The 20,469-nt window shown below is 46.7% G+C and overlaps 1 protein-coding gene across 2 annotated transcripts in view; it reads right to left on the reverse strand.

Moving 5' to 3' along the window:
- Positions 1-10,296, reverse strand: part of NEDD4L (NEDD4 like E3 ubiquitin protein ligase) — a 336,948-nt gene extending 326,652 nt beyond the window's left edge. The window contains exon 1 of one of the 2 annotated variants that reach the window (XM_044242894.1): positions 10,030-10,296. In XM_044242894.1, the coding sequence (XP_044098829.1) occupies positions 10,030-10,077 (48 nt within the window). In that variant the 5' untranslated portion in view covers positions 10,078-10,296. The remainder of the gene's footprint in view (positions 1-10,029) is intronic. The other variant, XM_044242895.1, reaches the window with a different exon arrangement.
- Between the last annotated feature and the right edge of the window lie 10,173 nt (positions 10,297-20,469).

Genomic DNA, 20,469 nt, shown 5'->3' on the forward strand with positions numbered 1-20,469 from the left:
AGAAGGGAGTGCGGTATGAGAAACCCACCATCACATTAAACACATAGATCAGCTGTAAGATGCATCCTTACGCTGGAAATATTAAAAGCAGCGGGCAGGTGGGGGGGGGAGAGATGACACATAAGGTGACATAGGTCAACTGCACCCTTTTGTTCGGGAAGGGACCACCACGAAACGTACTCGGGCCTATGGATACTGGATGGACATTCCAAGTCTGCTCCCAGCAGCTTCCAGATACCGAGATATCTGCACAGATGACATAGCTGGCGCACCAGTACCATTTTGACATTGAGAACCACTCAGTGCTGCACCACCAAGACACTCAGGCAAAACCCAAATACACAAGAAGAGAAACAGATTTCTGTTTGGTTTTTATACCGCACACCAAAAATTTCAGGGAACACAAAACGCCACTGAAGATTTAAATTACTTCTATGCACCTGTAGTGCACAGAAGGATGAAAATACAAATTCCAGTATGAAAATACAAATGTCCATGGTGGAGAAAACCAAACCTGTTCTACAAGCTACAAATGAAAAGAAGTCTCATTTCCTGGTTTGAAATTTGTTTGAAATTTCAAACTTTGTTTGAAAAATGTCCCACCCTTTACCTACCCCTGGGCTTCCCACCTTGGCAGGGAGCTCCTCAAAAGAAAGAGCGGCAATGCGCAACCTTGACCTTGACATCCTTAAATACAGAGCACACAGCAGGCCCTCGATGAACATATGTTCAGCTGAACACAAACCATCAGTATTTGTTCTGAGCAAATGCTCTCATTTTTACCCAGAGCCTGAAGTGCTTCAAGCATTTGGGAGATTTCTTTCTACCTCACTTTGAAACTTATTTTTGTATTAAGAAAAACTTCCCTGTAGAAAAATCTAAGAAAAAATATAAAAAAGGCCATGAAAATCAGCTGAAATCCCTTTGCTTAAAAGATAGCCACCATCGACATCCTGAGATACATCCCCAGTCATTTTTCCCTATGCATATGTCCTTTTTAAAATTATTTCTTTATTTGACAGAGAGCACAAGTAGGCAGAGAGAGTGGCAGGCAGAGGGAAAGGGAGAAGCAGGCTCTCAGCTGAGCAGGGAGTCCAATGTGGGGCTGGATCCCAGGACACTGGGATCATGACCTAAGCCAAAGGCAGACGCTTAACTAACTGAGCCACCTAGGTGTCCCATATGCATAAATACTTTTAACCACAACGAGACTGTACTGCAGCCGCTATTTTGTAACCTACTTTTCCAGTTAGATGAGTGACCTCTCCACGTTATTAAATACTTTCCAATACCTCCCCTGCGCCCCGGCCAGCCATTCCCATGACAGCAGGATGCTCTTCTCTACCTCACTTCTCAGAGAAGAAAGGAAAAGCTCTCAGCCCAAGCTCAAAGTGTTCTCTTTCACTAGTAACAGCCAGTGACATGAAGACATCTCTTCCAAAGGCAGACGGCAGGGCACATACCAATTTCTCAATCGTCAGCATCAACATACTCTGGAACTCCAATATCAACACGGGGTTCAGCTCCCTCCAGAGCTTAGGCCGCGGGCCACATGCATTTATCCTCTAGAGTTACTAACGAATGGGGAGGACGTACAGCGGGTTCCAAGTTGAGAAGCGACCTGCCTGCCGTTCCGCTTGCATCCAATTATCACAGCCCAGCCACGAAGCACAAAGGGAACTGGAGGAGGATAAAAGGAAGCAAACGGTTTCTCAGTTTTGCTTTTTCTTTAAACCTCACACTCCTTCCCCTTTCCAACCCAAACTGCCAAAGATGAAGTTGGCACTAGACTAACACCCCAAGATGAATCATTTATTAACTGAGAGGGAGGGGGAAAAAAAAAAAAAAAAGGAGACTGGGGGGCGGGCAGCAGCGTTTTCAACAGACTCCGGTTCTAAAAGTAGTCGGCAGATCTGAGTGTAAGTACGTGGAGCTTTTAGTTCTGTGAGATACACACGGAGAACTTACTAAGCTTTTGTTTTAGGGGGTGGGGGTGTAAGGCGGGGAAGGAAGGACAACAGACGAAATAACTTCCAGCATTTAAAAAAACAAGACATACCCGTGTTAAGTAAAACTAACCCATTCAACAAACATCTTCGTTTAAAAAGGAAAAAAATCAAGAGACGATCTTCATCTTCTCCATCACCTCTGACCCGAGCCTGTCTCCACCAGAGTCCTCGCGCCCGGGATTTCTAACACAGTTGCCAAAACGTCCGTGCAACGTTCGAAATCCTGTCGATCACTGAACGGAGTCTGCATTCTGAGACACTAATTCGTAACAGATGTTCCGGAGGCGGTTTGGTGGGACTTCCCACCAGATACCAAGGTGCTGGCCACGTTCCCCAACGGCAATGCTCTCCTGCCACGAGGGCTTCACCCACCGCCACGTCGGGCCTCCCAGCGGGCACTGGAAGGCGCGCTGCAGAGCACGATCCACAGCGGCCCCCATGGAGAACCAGAAGAGCCAGGCCGCGAATGCAGCGGGGAAGTGCAAACCGGGCTAACAGGCCAGACCAAGACTCACGGGCACAGCTCTGCCCTTGTCGCAGCACCCCAGGGTCCCCCGGAAGTCGCCAGTCCTTCGCGGGGGTAGGAAGAGTACACGGCCCACGCCCAGCAGACAGGAGGAGGACATGGGCCTGAGCCACTCATGCCATCCATCCAAACTTCACCCCCGTGCGCCGGAAAGCCTCCGTCCACGGGAGCACGAACACACTGCAGGTGATGGGACACGACCCTCAGCCGCCACTGCCAGGCCATCCCCTTCGTCCGACCATGATCCCTACGAGCCCTTCCAAGTACCCTCTTGGATTTCACATCACAGCGTGTTACGCTAAAAGTCCGTTTTCAGGCATCTGGGTGGCTCAGTAGGTTAAGCATCTGACACCTGGTTTCAGCTCAAGTCATGATCTTGGGGTCCTAGGATCGAGGCCCCCGTCAAGTCCACATAGAGCTCCCTGCTCAGCAGGGAGCCTTGCCCCCCCCAACTTGTCTGTCTCGCTCTTTCAAATAAATAAAATCTTTTTTAAAAAATTTCTTTAAAAAACAAAGTCACTTTTCAATGGTCCCTTTTTCTTGGTGAATAGGAGATATAAAAATACGAAATCTCTCCGCGGATGCCTGCCTGCCAAGAAGTCACCCAACACTGAATTCGATGACAGTGGGGGAATCGGAGAGTCTCACCATTAAACTTGGCAAGTTCTGAATCAATACAGGTGGAGTCAGGGACAAAAAGTCGACTAGAGGGTCAAATTTAAGCTAGTTACCCCAAATGCACTAATGGAACACAGCTTTCCTCACCTAAAGGTATTACAGTACTAGCCGCATTCAGGCCACTCAGGTTCAGAACAAATCATTACAACTCTAACGAGCTCCTATGTATTTATGAAATGTGTGTCCCAGATCTTTACACTGCTGGTTTTCTCTCTGCTTGAACCCGAGCCACAGTCTTACCTCAGGAATCAAGAGGTTCTCCAGCAATCAAATACTCGGGAGTGGTGATGATTATTAGTTCCTCCTCAAAGTCAATGCCAACAATTCCAAAACAGTCCGTACAGAACTAGCAATTTTTTAGAAGACCCTACGCACCCAAGAAAAAGGACATGACCGAGGTTCTCAAAGGGACTTTTCTCTGTGCATGCTTTGGGGGGGGGGGGTGTTCCCCCAGATCCAAATGCCCCTTCCTCTTCCGGATTTAGTATGGCCTAGATAAAGGATGTTTCTTAATAATGCTCAGATTGACAATCACCTTAAGTATTTTTATCTACACAATTTTTTTTTTAGTTTGTAGGAAAATATTGGTTTCTAAATCTAGTTTATCTTCATCTCTCAATTTGGCTCTCATTTCCATATTCCACCAAGAGGCAACTCCCAACCAGGAGCGGCATCATGAAACAGTACAAACATTGCCACCTATAGTCAGAAAGGGAGATGTATCTGTTTATATGCTGACCTGAAAGAGAAACAGAACAAAAACAGAAAGTAACATCTGGGCGCCCTTCTCACAGCCTTCCCCAATCCTACTGTTCTAATACGCACTTTCGAAATTACTCATATATTATTGTGATCCTCTTTCATACAGATCTGTCAAAAGTATAGTTTGCTGTACTGCCAATTAAATAGGTCACTAAACCAAAATCACTCCACAGACCTACAACACCAAAACACCTGAAAACTCTTAAGGTAAAAATCTCATTTTACTGCTATTCATCTAGGACCCAGAATTCAAGGACACCAATAACATCTGCTCAAATAGACCTTCTAACTCAAAAATCTGAAAATGATCTCAATCTGTCAAAGACAAACTGATTTCTTTCACGGGTCACACTCTACGGCGCTTCTACGCTGTTTAAGGAACCACACGACACAGGCGACAAGTAAATGAGCCACGAGCACAACGTTTCTTCCCTCACAGTGAGCGCAGAAGCGATTTCACAGGAACTCCAGAGCACTGGCGTCATGATGTGTGATACCATCCTCTGACGTCAGGGCTGGCTTCCTGAAGAGGTCTTCCAAATAAACAACAAACATACCCGTGATTCAGTATCATGAAACCTTCACAAGGAAGTTTCCTGCGATGCGGGTTCTCGCTGCACTGCGGAGACGCCCAGGTACCATTCAACCACTTCTCTTTCAACCGAGTTCTGCTACGGGAAAGAAACCATGGCCTGGTGATTCCCATTTTGCCACAGTCCTTTGAACAAAACTATTTTTGTTCCTTAAGTTAGGGAAACTGCTTTTCAGGAACAAGATCATTTAAAGCCTTCTGGCTTAAATGGAATATAAATTAAAATGTCAGTTTCTACAAAGGCCGCACAATCCTTTAAGAAAATAAAAACCTAATGAGAGTAGACCTTTAAGACAATACATTATATTCGCTGGTTTATAAAGTTGCTTTTAAAGGTCACAATAAAACCTAGGTCCTTTTACGGTTTTTCTTACATGTCAGCAATCACGACGCAGGCTGTAACTCGAATACGCTTGTGTCCCAGGCGGAAAGCACACCGGCCGGCATGGCTGGGCTTGACTCACGCATCCGGACTTGGGACAAATGGGAAAGTCTTCTCTCTCCCTCTGCAGAACTGCAGCTCAGCCTCCACCTTTAGTCCAGAAAATATTCTAACCAATTTCCAAAAGCAATCTTTGTGTTCGTCTGCCCCCGCTGCAAAGATGGCATGGCATGCAGGGTTTCAAGGAAATCTCTTGAAAACACAGACCACTTTTTAAAAAATGAACGACCACTCTGAATTACTTACAGATGGCTATTCAGGCAGCCTAGCTTGTAGGCTCCCTGTTTCTTCTCTGCCAATGCCCAGAAGAGCATTTCCCTGATGCGACCCCTTTTCTCAGAAACAGAAAGGCAGAAATCTGACCAGCAACTGACCTGAAAGCAATTGAATGAGGAACCTACTGAAACTGACCGCCCAGGGTCACCCCAGGTTTGGTTTGGTTTTTTAAAAATTTATTTATTTGACAGAGAAAGAGAGAGAGAGAGAGAGATCACAAGTACAGGCGGGGGGGGAGGGGGTGTTGCAGGGGAGCAGGCTTCCTGCTGAGCACAGATCCCCATGTGGGGCTCGATCCCAGAACCCTGAGATCGTGACTTGTGACCTGAACCTAAGGCAGAGGCTTAACCCATTGAGCCACCCAGGTGCCCCATTATCCCAGGTTTCTAATGAGAGTCAGTAAGTCTAAAACATTCTGAAATAAGGAGACATCATAAAATTAATGGTGCATCACAGTATGACACCAATTTTTTTTTTGTCTCAGCAGTACATAAAATAATGGTGCATCTTAAAATTGACAGCATCTTTTTTTTTTTTTTAGATTTTTTTTTAAATTTATTTATTTGACACAGAGAGAAAGAGAGAGGGATCACAAGTAGGCAGAGAGGCAGGCAGAGAGAGGAGGAAGCAGGCTCCCTGCTGAGCAGAGAGCCCGATGCGGGGCTCGATCCCAGGACCCTGAGATCATGACCTGAGCTGAAGGCAGAGGCTTAACCCACTAAGCCACCCAGGCGCCCCAAAATTGACAGCATCTTAAAGAAAAAATGTACCTATGCTAATGGTTAAACCACCCGTAGGAACAAAAGGAATCCTAGAACAGTAAGGAGTAGTGAGGATACTAGCCCCAATGAGGTTAGATTTTTGCCATTTTCTGCAAAATTTCCCAAGCTTTAAAACACTGTGGAGACCCCACTAAGCAAGCCTCCTGGTCAATTTGGACCTAGGAGTCTTCTGCTTACAACTTCTGAGGTTTATCTCCACTACAAATCAACCTCAACAACCTAGCAATGAAAACCTTTCAAGAACTTGGAAGAGAGGAAGAATGCTAAAAACCAGGGCTGTGCTATCAAAAGAATGGAGTTCAAATCCTGACTCTGTAATTTCCTGTGTGTCCTTAAGCAGGTCACCTAACATCTCTGAGCCTCCAGGGCTCATCTGTAAATCTCAGCACTGCTTAAGGGGTGGGGGTTGGGGGGGGTGGCTCCTGAGGATAAATGAGACCCCAAGTACATAAAGCCTTAACACAATGCTAGGTGCAGAGTAGGCAATAAGAAACATTAACCAAGCATTCGTGTTTGTAGAAAACACAGAGAGAGGGTGTCAAAGTACTATCCCACGTCAGCCTGGCCTTCATTCCTGTGCCATCTGCCTCACTGTAACCACCCCAAAAATGCCACATCTAATAAGAAAGATGTCATTCAGACGTCAGTTTTTATTTTACCCAGAATCTTTTCAATAAAGGATACTTTTCTAAGACCTTGTCATCAAAGACTTCAAGAGGTTAACAGTAACATTCCCAAGTAAACTGCCAAAATGTGCCACTGATTGCCAAAAAAATAAAATAAATAAAAACAAAAAGCAAAACAAAAAACCGCCCAGGAACCAAGCCAGATGTAGCAACTAATCCCAATGTTCTGATTCCAAACCGAATCTGATGCTGGGCCCTCCATCCCAAGTTTTGCTAATTTGTTCATCTAACACCAAAGTCCTTCATGGCAATTTCAAATTTGGTCTCCCTAAGGTGACCTGATTTACATCAGTAAATATGAACTCTACCTCCTCGAGGAACCTCAGCCAGAAAGGACACAAAAAATAAACAGTCCACACACTCACACAAGCAAAGCCCATAATTAACCCCTTTCATTCTACAAACTGGAGAGACCTGGCAGCAAGGTCCTGTCTCAGCATCCCACGGCAATGCTTCGTCACCAGCAGTATTCAGAGCAAAAGAAATCTTTCTGAGATGGGATAGGAAACTAAGTGCACTGCAAACACACAATGCTTCCCATCAACTTCCAATGAAAACACAGACTAACTTAATGCGAGCGGTATGGACGCCTATTCTGCTGGACGCCTATTCTGCTAAGAGATGTAGAACTCTAAGTAGCCATCAAAATATCTTCGGGTGTAATATTCCACGGAACACCAAGTGTGTGAACTGAAGTGCACTCATATTTTAAAATGCCTTGGCAGGGCGCGGAGGAGTGGGGGGGACACACCTTAGAAAACCAACCCTGGCCATTGGTTTCATCAGCTGGGCTGCCTAAGAGTCTGTTAAGATCTTTCATTTGTTTTCTAACACTGACTAATTCAGGAGGACAAAACAAGCTGTGCAAATTCAACAATTTGTTAATATTCTACGAAGGCATTCTCTGATTTTCCAAAGGCTGACCTGACGGTGCGAAACCTCCCATAGAAAGCAAATACCAGAGAAATGTGAAGTCATCAAAACAACCCTGCCTTATTTTTTTCACTGGAGGAGAAGCTGAAAAAAGACAACAGATGCGACTTGTCTTTTGTGTTACAACGTGCTGGGAAACCCCACAGTACCAGCAACATAGCCATCCCCCGTCAAGAAAATGTCTTCATCACCTCGTGCTGTTCCCCACAGAGCCCCAACATCCCTGTAGTAACATACAGGAGTGAACTCATTCATTCACACACACACACAGACACACACACACCCCAATTCTGTGTATATTCTATCCTTCACTTCCACACGGGATACCAGTTAAGATGACCCGCGTTAACTCATCCAGAGAGGCCAGATGTATGCTAGGTAGATGGGGACACCAGCTATGTAAACAAAGAACCAACAACAGGGACATGCATTGGACTCCTTTCTCCAGTTGAACTTCCCAAAACACTCTTAATAAATTTTTCTTCATTGCACTGTTAAAAATCAAGTAATTCAGAACAAGAGAGACCAGAGCTGAAGTACAGCTGTCTTCCCCCAACAATACCTCAAAAGCCCTTTGTTTAGGAATGTCTGTATCTCAGCACCTTTCTAAAAGCTCACTGCCAGCCATCTACGGTTGCTAATTAAATGGAGAAGTACAGAATGAAAGGGAAAGCTCCTCAAAGGGTAGAGGAGCCAGAGAGAGAAGCCTGGGAGAGGAGAACCCCCCGGGGGGAAAGAAACAATGATCCTTTTCACCCATCCCCAGGTAACTGCACCAAAAAGGGAATTTCACACGAGCACAGCAAGGCAAAATAATCGAAAACGTAAATCACACATAATTTGCATTGTGATCATTCTCTGATAAACTACATACCACAGCAAGCCTTACCTAGCCCCGTGAAGACAAAAAAGGTCATACCCCCAAACACTCTCCCCACCCCAGGATAACTATACCATTACACACTTACAAAGCACGCGCACGCACGCACACACACCCCATACCAGAGCGGGCAAGCTGGTGAGAGAGAGAAGCCATAACGTGGGCAGGTCCAGATTATAGCCTCTCCACTGACCCCACCCCCAACACCAGCGAAAGAGAGAACCTCGGGAAAAAAGGAGAGGAAGAAAAGGAGAAAGCCAGAAATCCTTGAATTTCCGGGCATCAACTTTTCATGAAATGCACAACCAGTATAGGAAATACCTCCCTGCTCAGTAATGCTTCATGGGTTGTAAATTCACCTCTCCAAAGGGGAGCCAGACCTGAGCGCGCACCCCGCCAGATGGCAAACCCCTCCTACCTGCTCCATCCACCCTGCGGGTCGTGCCGCGCCGGCGACAGGCCTCCCACCCCCCTTTTTGGCAGAGCAACACACCAATAAGAGCCGAGCGTGGCTGGTCGAGAGAGACCTAAGCAGCGATGGAGCAGGATCGTTTCCAAAGGGGGGGGGGTGGGAAACCGCGAGGAGAGAGTGAGGGTAGAAACAAAGCTCTTTCCACTCAAACCGACAGCCTTGGGGGCGTGGTTTATTTGATTTGCTTTATTAATAAAGGGGATCGATGGAGCTTTTGTCCCTCCACCTACCCCGGAGGTGCCGGGCTTTGAATCGTTGGGAGGGGAAAAAAAATGGCAGGGCTGCAAGCTTCCTCGAAGTTTCCAGTAGCACCTGCCACCATGCTGGCCGCCCCCCTCCCCCGCCAAAAAAGACCCCAAGATCCACACTCCTGGTTTCGACTCTGCAAGCCAGAGGGACAGACACACCCAGTTGGAGCTTCTTGCCCACTCCCACCGGGAGAAGCAGGCACTCGTCGGCGCACTTGCGGACACTCTCACCGGAAAGTTCCGGGGGGAGGGGGCTGAGAACAATTCAGGTTCCTCCGCGGCCCCGGGCTCCCCCGCGCGGCGCGGGCCCCCAGCCGAGACCCAAACGTGACACACATCATGGACTCTCAAGCTGCAGGGGCGAGAGGCGGAAAGTTGCCCAACAGCCCGGGAGACGCGGCTGGGAGAGGAGGGAGAACAGGGGGGCAGAGGCGCACGCGCCCTCTTCCCACCCCCCCAAAGGGGGGAAGCGGCCGAGCGAACCCCGGCTCTAAGGGCGCCGCGCCGCTTTATTTACAAACAATGCACTCCGCTGGGGACGCGGGGCGTGAGCGCCGGGAGGATGGGCCCGAGCACCCCCCGCCCCCCGCCGGGTCCCCGCCGCCGGGCGCACCCGCATTTGGGGCTCCGCCGCAGGCTCGGGGGACGCGCACCCCGGGGGTCGGCCCAGTCCCCATCCCCCCCTACCGGCGCGGGACAGGAACTCCCCGGGGAATCCCAGGCGGGAAGGGGACGCAGCTCACCTCGTCTTCCGAAAGTCCGTAGACCGGCTCCCCGAGCCCGGTCGCCATGGAGCCGGCGCCCCGCGCGGGTTCCGAGGCGCTCCGGGGCGGCTGGGCTGCGGCGCGAGCGGCCGGTCTTCTCTCCTCCTCCGCGCCCGGCCTGCGCGCGTCCCTCTGTCCCTCCGGGGGAGCCGCCGGACGCCGGCAGGTGAGGGAGCCCGAGCGCGCGCCCCGGCCGCTGCCTGCGCCGCTTCCTCCCGGAAGGCTGCGGGGCCGTGCGGGCTGGCGGTCCCGAGAGCGCGCCGTGCAGCGGGCGGCGGCGCCGAGCCCGCCCGGCTTCCCCTCCCCGCTCGCCCGGCCGCCGCTCTCCGCCCCTCTCCGAGCCTGCTCTCGGATCTCCGGAACCCGGCTCGCCCGCCCCCTCGCTCGCTCCCTGCGGCCCCCGCTCTCTCCGCCCCGTCCTCCGCCTCCTCCCACCAGGCGCCCAGAGGGGACCCTCCCCGCCTCGCCGGGGCGGGCACACGCGCCCCCCAAGCCAATCACAGGCCGGCCTGGGGGGCGGGCCGCGGGCCGCGGGGTGGCGGGGCTCTGCCCCCACGCCCACCCCACCCCCGGCCGGGCGAGCGGCGCTGTGGGGATCGGCAGGCCCCGCGGCTGGTCTGCCCGGGCTGGGGGCGGGTGCGGGCTTGGCCTTCCGAGTTGATCCACCCTCCCCTTCCAGCTTTCCCTGTTTTGGGGAAGGGGCGACCTGGGCATTTGGGCGCGTGGGGAGAGGGGGGAGCTGAAGGCATTTTCCCGAGGTGGGGGGAATCCGCTCAGTTCATTCCTCTTCCCGGTGGTCTTTTTACCCAGAGCCCTGAGCTCGCCGTAATTGTTAAAGGGGGAAATATGGATGTTTCTAGACCCCTTTAAATTCTTGGCAAGCCCAGCCAGCCGGACTTGGCAACGATGTCAGCTCCCGGGGCCGATCCGGCCGACCCGGCCGCCTGCAGGGAAGAGGCTGCCCCGGTGTGGCCGCGAGTCGCCACTGCCTGTGTCAACCTCACAGGGCACAAAACCAACCCGGCGCGCGCTCTGGGTACACACCCACCCACTCGAAAACAGACAGCGCTGTTCTTTGAATAAAAGGCAGCTCATTTGTGAGCCGCAACGTGAAATACCAAACTCCAGTTTAAGGTTATCCTCTGCATATGCAAACCCTACAGACGTCTGTATTAGCCACCGTAGGATTCTTCCCACATCCCCGCTCCTGTTTCTTCCATAGCAAGCAGTTCATTTTCATCCTTCAGATTTATAGGAACGCCAGAGACTACTTTAAATAAGTGAAAAATTCATCCCTCGACTTTTTCCAGGAAGCCTTTCCTTAAATTTAGATGTAAATGCGGTTGCGAGTTGTTGGGTTTTTTGGTTGTTTTTCATTTTTTGGTTTTTTGGGTTTGGGGTTTTTTTTTGTTTTTTTTTTGGTTTTTTTTTTTTTTTTTGGTTTTTTTTTTTTTTTAAGCAGAACATGCCATTTTCTTTTGAGAGGAAACCTCCGGACGCCTACTTAGGATTAAAAGGGTGCTTTCAGAATTCTTCAAGTAAGAAGCGAGAACTCGTGATCCATAAGTATCCTTATGCCTGTTGCCAGCTACTTTACTAAAATATCTGCCGTAGGCCCAGCTAAATCGTTTTCAAAAGAAAATGGGCGTACCCAACCTAACTTAAATTCCCTTCTGCCTCCCCAAGACAGTACAATGGCTTAAATCAATCTGCCCTGCACTATACTCAGAAGCCTTCTGGTCGACCAAAGATCTGCCATTAAACAACAGTACTTAGAAGCCAGAAAAGCCCACTGTGGGGGGAAAAAAAAATTAACCTTTAGCACAGAAGACAGGTCTCCCCGTTCATTCTTTCAGGCCAAAGTTTTTCCACATTTTCGGACCTAAATTATTTTTCTTTTGATAAACAAGGTTCTATGGCAGACACGCCTGTGCACACACCTCAATGGTAACGTGCTCTTCACGGGGCCTGTGACTCCTGCATGAGTTAGTACTTCTTTACCCTCACCAGCCGGCCTTTGTCAAGCTTCGTGCCCTTTGTGGGGGGTAAATTGATTTTAAAGTTTTCTAATGTAGAATTATAATTTCTAATTACATAGTACACCCTTCCTACATCCTGGAGGTACACAGTCCCAGCCTTTATCTCTGGGGAGGCCGAAATTACACAGGAACTGTAGAGGTGTGTCATATTTCCTCTCATCCTGTCTTCAGGGGTCTGCTCCCAAGCCCCCACCCTAACAGCCAGCATCGCTGGCACTCTTGGGTCATATCCTTGGCCTTCCCTCAGGGACGGCAATTAGAAACGACATGAGAGGGGCGCCTGGGTGGCTCAGTGGGTTAAGCCGCTGCCTTCGGCTCAGGTCATGATCTCAGGGTCCTGGGATCGAGTCCCGCATCGGGCTCTCTGCTAAGCAGGGAGCCTGCTTCCCCCCTCTCTCTGCCTGCCTCTCCATCTACTTGTGATTTCTATCTGTCAAATAAATAAAATAAAATCTTTAAAAAAAAAAAAAAAAGAAACGACATGAGACTCTCCATATGTCATTTACTGTAGGGGTGTTTATAAAACTGTGATCCATAACATCCTTCAATGGCCCCTGTAAGAAGACTCAAAAAGAGACATTTCAGACCTCTGAAGAAAAGCTTTCTTTCTTCCAAGGAACTGGTAAACTTTTACATACGGAAGGGAAGAATTATTTCAAATGATTGTTTTTCTATTTACTTTGGCCACCAGGCACCTCAGGACCAACTTTATGGCCTTAAGCCATGAAAGAACCTATTTAAAATGAAATCAGTCCCCTTTGTAATTACATACCGGCTTTCCCCCAGTGCAGTGGTTCTCTATGCTGAATGCACATTGTTACCATCCAGGGAGCTTTAAAATGACCCAGCGCCCAGTACCAAGTGCTCAGTTGCAAACGTAGGAGGCTAGGATAACACTAGTTCAGGAAAGAGAGCAGGCCTCAGTGCTTCCAATGGTTTCCCAGGTGATGCTCATGTAAATTTTCTCTGCCAGTGGTTCCCAAACTTTACTGCACAGAGGAACACCTGGGGAGCTTTAAAACTATTGTTCTCTGCCCTCCTCCCCCATACACTGAACTAATTGATTTGGGGTGCCATGTGGGCATCAGGATTTTGAGAGGCTCTCCAGGTGATTCTAAGGCACAGCAAAATTTAGGGATCTCTAGCCTAGACAAATGTTCCCACTCTACAGAGTTTCTATGATCCTGATTTTTTTAATTTAGACGAAATTGCATATTATAAACATACTCAAATCCTTTGTGGAAGGAAATAGGATGTAAACAAATATACTTAACGTGACTCATATTGCTGACCAGTTCCACCTGCCCCCAGCACTCAGAAGTCTGAGCAGAGCAATCTGTGTGTGTTGGGGGGATGGGGATAGTGTGGGGAGGACAACCCTTAAGAAAAAAATATTTGGTGTTCTCATCCAAACTGTTTTGCATCCTCTCATCGGGTTCCCATCTACCCAACAATTACCCAGAACCTGACTTGTAGGTCGTTCTTTAGAATGTGTTCCGTTTTGTTCACTTTGGGGGCTGCCTTGAACCATCTAAGATCTGATGCTGTGGGTGTTTAGTAAATGCTCTTCACTGGGTCATCAGAAGTGAAAAATCGGCAAAAACGATTTTAAAGTACAACGGAGGATCACAAATAGGGAACATTTTAATGTTAAGCCTCTTTACAAACTGAGTTGGCTTGGCTAACTGTGTGTAACTTGATCCAGCCTGGGAAGTACCCACTGCTGAATATGGAGTGTCACATATTTGCATAAATTTCATATAAATAACACTACATTTTTCTCTTCAATTTTTTTGGTGACTTGGGTTCTTTAAAAAGAAAGCCCATGAAACAGGCCTTTTGAAGGTGGCCACGTATCTGTAAAAACTGGTGTTATCTCAGAACTTAGCTGCATTCATTGACCTATAAAGCCCGCAGATTTAAGGTGTTTATGATTACGCATGGAAATAAACCATGCTTCCAACTGTTAAAGAGTATAGAGGTGGGTAGAGAAGAGAGGCTTGTAAATAACTAATCTTTCTGCAAAAAAAAAAAATAGCTAAGCTTTTTAAGAACCACGCCTTGAACACCTGTGTGCTGTTCATTCTAGAGCTCCAAAAATATCTGAGACATAGATACCGGATTCCTATTTATTTTTCCTCTGTGTGATAAAACACTTGCCTCGTAACTGGCCATCTTAGCTGTTTTCCTTTCTAAATAATATTTCTAAAATACCTAGATTTGTTTCCACATTTTCACTATGTTTTTCCCTTTTAAATGAATCTTTTTATTGAATTGTACTGTTGTTTCTTATTTGTTTCCCTCTCCCAGATGGCATGTTCATTGTTGCATTTCTATTCTTTTACTGTCTACTTTTAACATTTTATATGCATGCCTAACTTAACAAATCCAAAGTTAGTCTTACTCCCCCACCTAAACAATAGAAGAAGCTTAAAACACTATTTTTTTATTTGCTCCTTCCATGGTATTACTACCCAGTTTCATCCCGTCCTTTTTTAAACTACCAAATTAGTTGTTTTCATACCTTTTTTTTTTTCTTCTATTTTTAGCAATGTGTTTTTTGTGGTTTCATTTCTCAGGATTCCTTGTTGCTTCTTACATATTTATCTGAGATCATTTTCCTTCTTCCTGAGGAACAGACTTTTAAATTTTTTTTAGTAAAGGCTGACTGGTGATAAACTCTGTTTCTATTTATCTGAAAATGTCTCTGTACATGGAAGATGATGAAAATTATATATTAGAAGCAGACTCCGAGTGGTGATGGAATGTAGAAAGATGGAAATAAATCTTCTTAATGTGGCTAGTATCACCCATTTACCCGGCCCCACCCCTCTAAAGTCATTACGTTTGTGAATACTTTGGGGAGCAACTGGGGAACACGACAACCCTTCAAAACTCAATGGTCTTATCCAAGGTAAAAGGGTGGTCTCCTTCTCTGCACTTCGAAGATGCTATTCGTCTGATTACTGGCTTCCATTGTTGGTGATGAATGGGCAGCTCTTAGTCTAATTATTGTTCCTGTGTAGGTCATTTGTTTTATCTTTAGCTGGTTTTCATTCTTGGTGTTCTGAACTTTCTATAATTTGCTTATACGTGGCTCTCCTCTTATTTATTCTGCCTAATCTACTTTGAGCCTTATCTGTGGATTTAAGTTTCTTATTATTTCTGGAAAAAATAGCTTTCATCACTGCAAATACTGCTTTCTCCATTCTCCAGATTTGTCCCTCTGGTATTCCAACTGATCACACGTAGACGTTCTCATTCTTTTTTTTTTTTTTTTTTAATTGTCAGAGAGAGAGAGCACACACGCAGGCAGAGTGGCAGGCAGAGGTAGAAGCAGGCTCCCTGCTGAGCAAGGAGCCCAATGCGGGACTCAATCCCAAAACGCTGGGATCATGACCTGAGCTGAAGGCAGCTGCTTAGCCAACTGAGCCACCCAGGCGTCCCAGACTTTATCATTCTCTTGTCAGTGTCTCGTACCCTCTTTAATGTACCCCACCTCCTTGTCCATCCGTGCTGCCTTCTGAGGGGGTTATGCAGATCTCTCTTCTGCTTTGCTAAGTAACTACTTAGTGGAGTCTAGTTTTTTTGTTTGTTTGTTTAACCCATCGAGGCTTTTATTTAACAGATATGTTTTTCATATCTAAAAGCTCTATTTTTCTACTCGGCTTCATCATTCCTGATAGTTTCTTATTGTGTTTCCGAACTTACTTCACTAAACAAGTCATAACTAATTTTTATGCTTTGCTTCTTCTAATATCTAAAAGTTTAGAATGTGTCTCTTCTGGTTTCTGCTGACGCTCACCCATAGTGACTTCATTCCATGTGTGTTTATCATTAATGAATGTGGTTGTGAATTTATTTGGTTAATCTTAGTCAATGGCAATCCAAAGTGGATTCCTGTTTGCTAAGAACCAGGGCCATTGCCATCCTGAGACCACTTTATCCACATTTCAGTGCCTTGATTTCAGACAGAAGTCTCCGGTTCAGCCACTGCTGCAAAGCCAACACTGTATTTCCTGCAACATTCTTTGATTTCAGCTAACTTTTTCAGGATGGAAGAGCAGAACCCATTTATGACTGTTTCAGCAAATACTCACTTCCTCACCTTCAGGCAGAATAAGTGTTCCTGCCCCAGTGATATCACACCTGACCACGTAATTTACTCTGCTCCCGTGGCTTATGAGCAGAAGACGAAGGTGGCCAATTCAAAATAGAGATAAGAGGCTTTGCAAGTTTTGCCACTTCCTTTGTGCTCTCGCCCTCCATGACTGGAACATTACAACCCAGCTGAGGGTTGCTCCTAAGCCCTCATGATGACACACAAGAAACAGACCTGAAACTGACCTGCAGCCTAGAGCAGGTCACAAACTTAGCTGCCAGTATACAGTATGAATCAGAAATAAACATCTATTATTGTAGAGGTTTTGAGGTTTTTGCTACCCATCTTTATTGCAGCCTAAGTTCATGCATGGAACGTTTGGGAATTAGTTTATGTTGTAACTGCAAACCTAACAATACATTTAAAAAGTCAAGATAAGGGGCGCCTGGGTGGCTCAATGGGTTAAGCATTTGACTCTTGATTTCGGCTCAGGTCATGGTCTCAGGATCCTGAGATTCAGCCCCATGTCCAGCTCTGCACTGGGCATGGAACCCACTTAAGCTTCTCTCCCTCTGCCGCTCCCCACACTTTCTCTCAAAAAATTAAAGATAAAAACATAATAGCCAAGATAGTTTATAGTAGCGAAAACCTTCAGAGCAGCCGGACAACCATCATGCCAGGTGAGGTATGACCTTATTTGCAAATGGAGCACTTGAAATTTAATGTAACTATGGGTTTCTGCCTCAAAGAGGCAAATTTGTTTTTTTCTAAAGATTTCATTTATATATTTGACAGAGAGAGGGGAAGCATAAGCAGGGGGAGCAGCAGAGGGAGAGGGAGAAGGAGGCTACTCTGCTAAGCAGGGAGCCTGATGCGGGACTCAATTCTACGACCCTGGGATCATGACCTGAGCCGAAAGCAGAGGCTAAACCATCTGAGCCACCCAGGCACCCCGCAAATTTGTTCTTTTAAATAATGCCTTTACAGTCTCATTCATGCCCGGTAATTGATTCAGTCAATTTCAAAATCAGAAACCAAGTTCTTATTTCCTAGAAACTGGAAAGTGTATCAGTTGCCTATGGCCCCTGTCACAAAGGACTATACACTTGGTGTTTTAAAACAACAGAAATCGGTTCTCTTACAGTTCTGAAGACCAGAAGGCTGAAATCAGTAACACTGGGCGCAAAACAAGGTTCCGAAAGCTCGAGGGAGAATCTTCTGTCTTCCTCTGCTTACAGTTTCCTCTCCACCATCTTCAAAACTCTCTCTCTCTCCTCGTGGAAACCACCATTACGTCTTTCTATTCCTCTGCCAGAGTCAAGGTTCCCCCTCAGAAGGAGGGTAGTGATTACTTTAGGGCCCACCCAGACAACCTGGGAAAATCCCCTCACCTGAAAAGCCTTAATTTAATCGCACCTGCACAGTCCCTTGCCAAATAAGGTCACATTTACAAATTCCAGAGATTAGGACCTAGATATTTCTGGAGGCAGTGCTTCAGCCAACCACAAAAAGTGTGGTAGAAGTTTTAGTCTAAGCTTTTCCAGATGGCACAAATGCTCAATTATTTGATCTGATTTTTGGTAGAAAGAGGAATAAATTTTTTCCCTCTTTACATTTTCATTTGCCAGAAGCAAAATAAATTACATCCTTCAACTCAGTGGTAGGAGGTCTAAAACAGCTGCTTTCATTAACAATTTTAACAGGTTCATTGATTGTTTAAAAAAAAACAAAATGAAAACCCAAGTGACCTGAAAACTCTCTACTTGATTTAAAAGGTGAAATGTGTCTTTTCATTTTAGAACTCTTTTACCCCACTAGTAAAATTTTAAAAGTATGCTTCTAAATGATATTCTTGGCATTTATTATTTTATTAGAAACAAGGAAATTGGGGTGCCTGGGTGGCTCAGTGGGTTAAAGCCTCTGCCTTCAGCTCAGGTCATGATCTCAGGGTCCTGGGATCAAGCCCCGCATCAGGCTCTCTGCTCAGCAGGGAGCCTGCTTCCCCCATCATCTTTAAAAAGAAAAAAAGAAACAAGGAAATTGAGGCAAACGCATTGAACTCAACAAACAGGGCCCAAGATTTTCCTAACCATGTTGAAACAGCTTTCTGCTGTGTGCCAGAGGAAGGGTGAAGGGGAGGAGGGGCGTTGGGATTATTTCCCAAAAGATCTAGTTCCCAAAAGACTGGAAAAAAGAAAGACAATTTCATATACTAAAAATCTTCTTGAATTACCAGTGGTTTTACACTTCTGGAGATAAACCAAAGCAACTCCCACAGCTATTAGCTGGGACAAAACATCTTACATTGTTCTCTACAATTTTTGTCCTCTCTCACCTCCAAATGTACCCCAAGGTGCTCGCTGCCACCACTTTCCCAAACCTCTACTCCATCTTTTTCCGATGTCCTGGGCTATTCCTCAGTATCACCAGTTAGGAGATCGTGATCTGCCCCTAAACATAGAGGAGTTCTCCACCCTCTCTAGGCTTGGTTTGCCAGCACCTCTAGAACTTAACCTCCATGAATATTCTTACAGTCTTATCAAGTGGATGCCATTGGTGTCGGTGAGAAGCTGCGTTGCCTTTCCAAGGAGGGCAGGACTTGAGAGAACAGGATTAAAATGCTGGAGAGAGGAAAAAAAAAAAAGGTTGGATGACATACTCTGTTGGCCAGATGGTAGAGACACACAATCCCCCCCCCTTCCTAGTGAGCGTGCAGAACAATCCCTGTGGAGAAGAACTGGTCCATGTCTTGCCAAAATTACACTGATAGGATAATCCAGTAATCCCACCTCTAAGACTAACAGCCATGGGAAAATATGAAGCTTTGTGCACTTGAAATATTGAACAATTGGAAATAATCCCAGATGGCCATCAATAGAAAAGTGGTTGAATCAGTGACTGATGCATCCACACGTTGAAGAACTGTGCTATTGTGAGGATAAATGGGGGTGCCCTCCTTACACTGATGCGGAGTAATCTCAAGGATATGTTGTTTAACTAAAAGAAAAAGAAAAAAAGCAAAGCACAGAACCGTATTTACCCTGCGTTACCATTCATATGCAAATGGGGAAACCTGCCCCAGTCCAGAAGTACAGATAATGTCATCAGGGCTCTGATGCTTGGCTCCCCTTGGCTCCGCTTGGCTTCGCTCCACTGTCTGGTTCTTTCCAAATGAGAAGATTGCTTGCAGCCGCGGCTCCTCAATCAATGAGGGAAGGCCCCGCCTGGGTCACAGTACCGCCCCTGTGCAGGGGAGAAGAGAGGACCAAGTGGTGACAGCCCTGCCAGGACCAGATGGCAGGACAGCAGGGAAGGTCCCCAAATGAAATGGGGCCACTGAACATACAAGGGCAAGAGAAGCCCATGACAGGATCAGACCTCTAAGAACAAGAAAATGGGAAGGGACCATTTCAAAGTTTGTGCACATTTCCAGTTCTGTGGAGTAGCTGAGCCTCCTTCCCTTGGTGGGGATCAGATAGAAGCAGCTGCAAACATTTCTTCAAACTTCATAGTCAAGAACTCACAGCAATCTGCTGAGTTCATGTGGGGCTGGCATCATAGTTGGCTTCTGGTTTCTCCACCTCACCTACCAGATTTTTCTGGGAATCCGAAGCCGATTGCCTGGAAACAGAGGAGGAATTGAGAAAGTGAACGCTGGACTGTGGAACTAGAATCAAAGCAGCAGGACTTGCGCCTGTACAAGGACGAAATAGCTTTTGGTGTTACGTTTCATACCCAAAGAGCTCTCCCTTTGCTTTCCTGGTGTGGATGCCTCTGGAATTCTCTGGGGCCAGCTGTAATGGAGAGTTGTAGGGAAGGGGCAGGTGTTGCTTAGTGGAAGAAGGCTAATGACCTCAGCAGCACTTGGGACAAGCTAAGAGCCTCCAGCAAGCCTTGTAATGGGCTGCTGGCCCAGTCTTAGCATTTCCAGAGACTAGCAGAGCATCCCTGTGAAAGCAGAATTTCTGGGCATCCAAAGGTTGTGATGGCTAAGTAGTCAGGTTATGTGGAGTCATCCCACCTGTTTCAGAAGGAAGAACATTCTTGTAAACTACGTTTATGGAATTGTACAAAAGCAGTTTCTCTTCCTTTCTTTCCCTGTCTTCTAAAACCAGATGTCTTTGAACGGTAGATCGAGAAATCTTCTGCTTCCCATGGTTGAAATGGCGTCTGGGAAAATGGCCTTTTTACCTTTTGATCGATGATTCCAGTAAGCCCTGCTATCGGATGGTCACTCACTCTGCATGGTCCCAGGGTCCCACAGTGGAGCCTCAACTT

Source organism: Neovison vison, chromosome 3 (assembly GCF_020171115.1).
Source record: "Neovison vison isolate M4711 chromosome 3, ASM_NN_V1, whole genome shotgun sequence".
Taxonomy (NCBI): Eukaryota; Metazoa; Chordata; class Mammalia; order Carnivora; family Mustelidae; genus Neogale; species Neogale vison.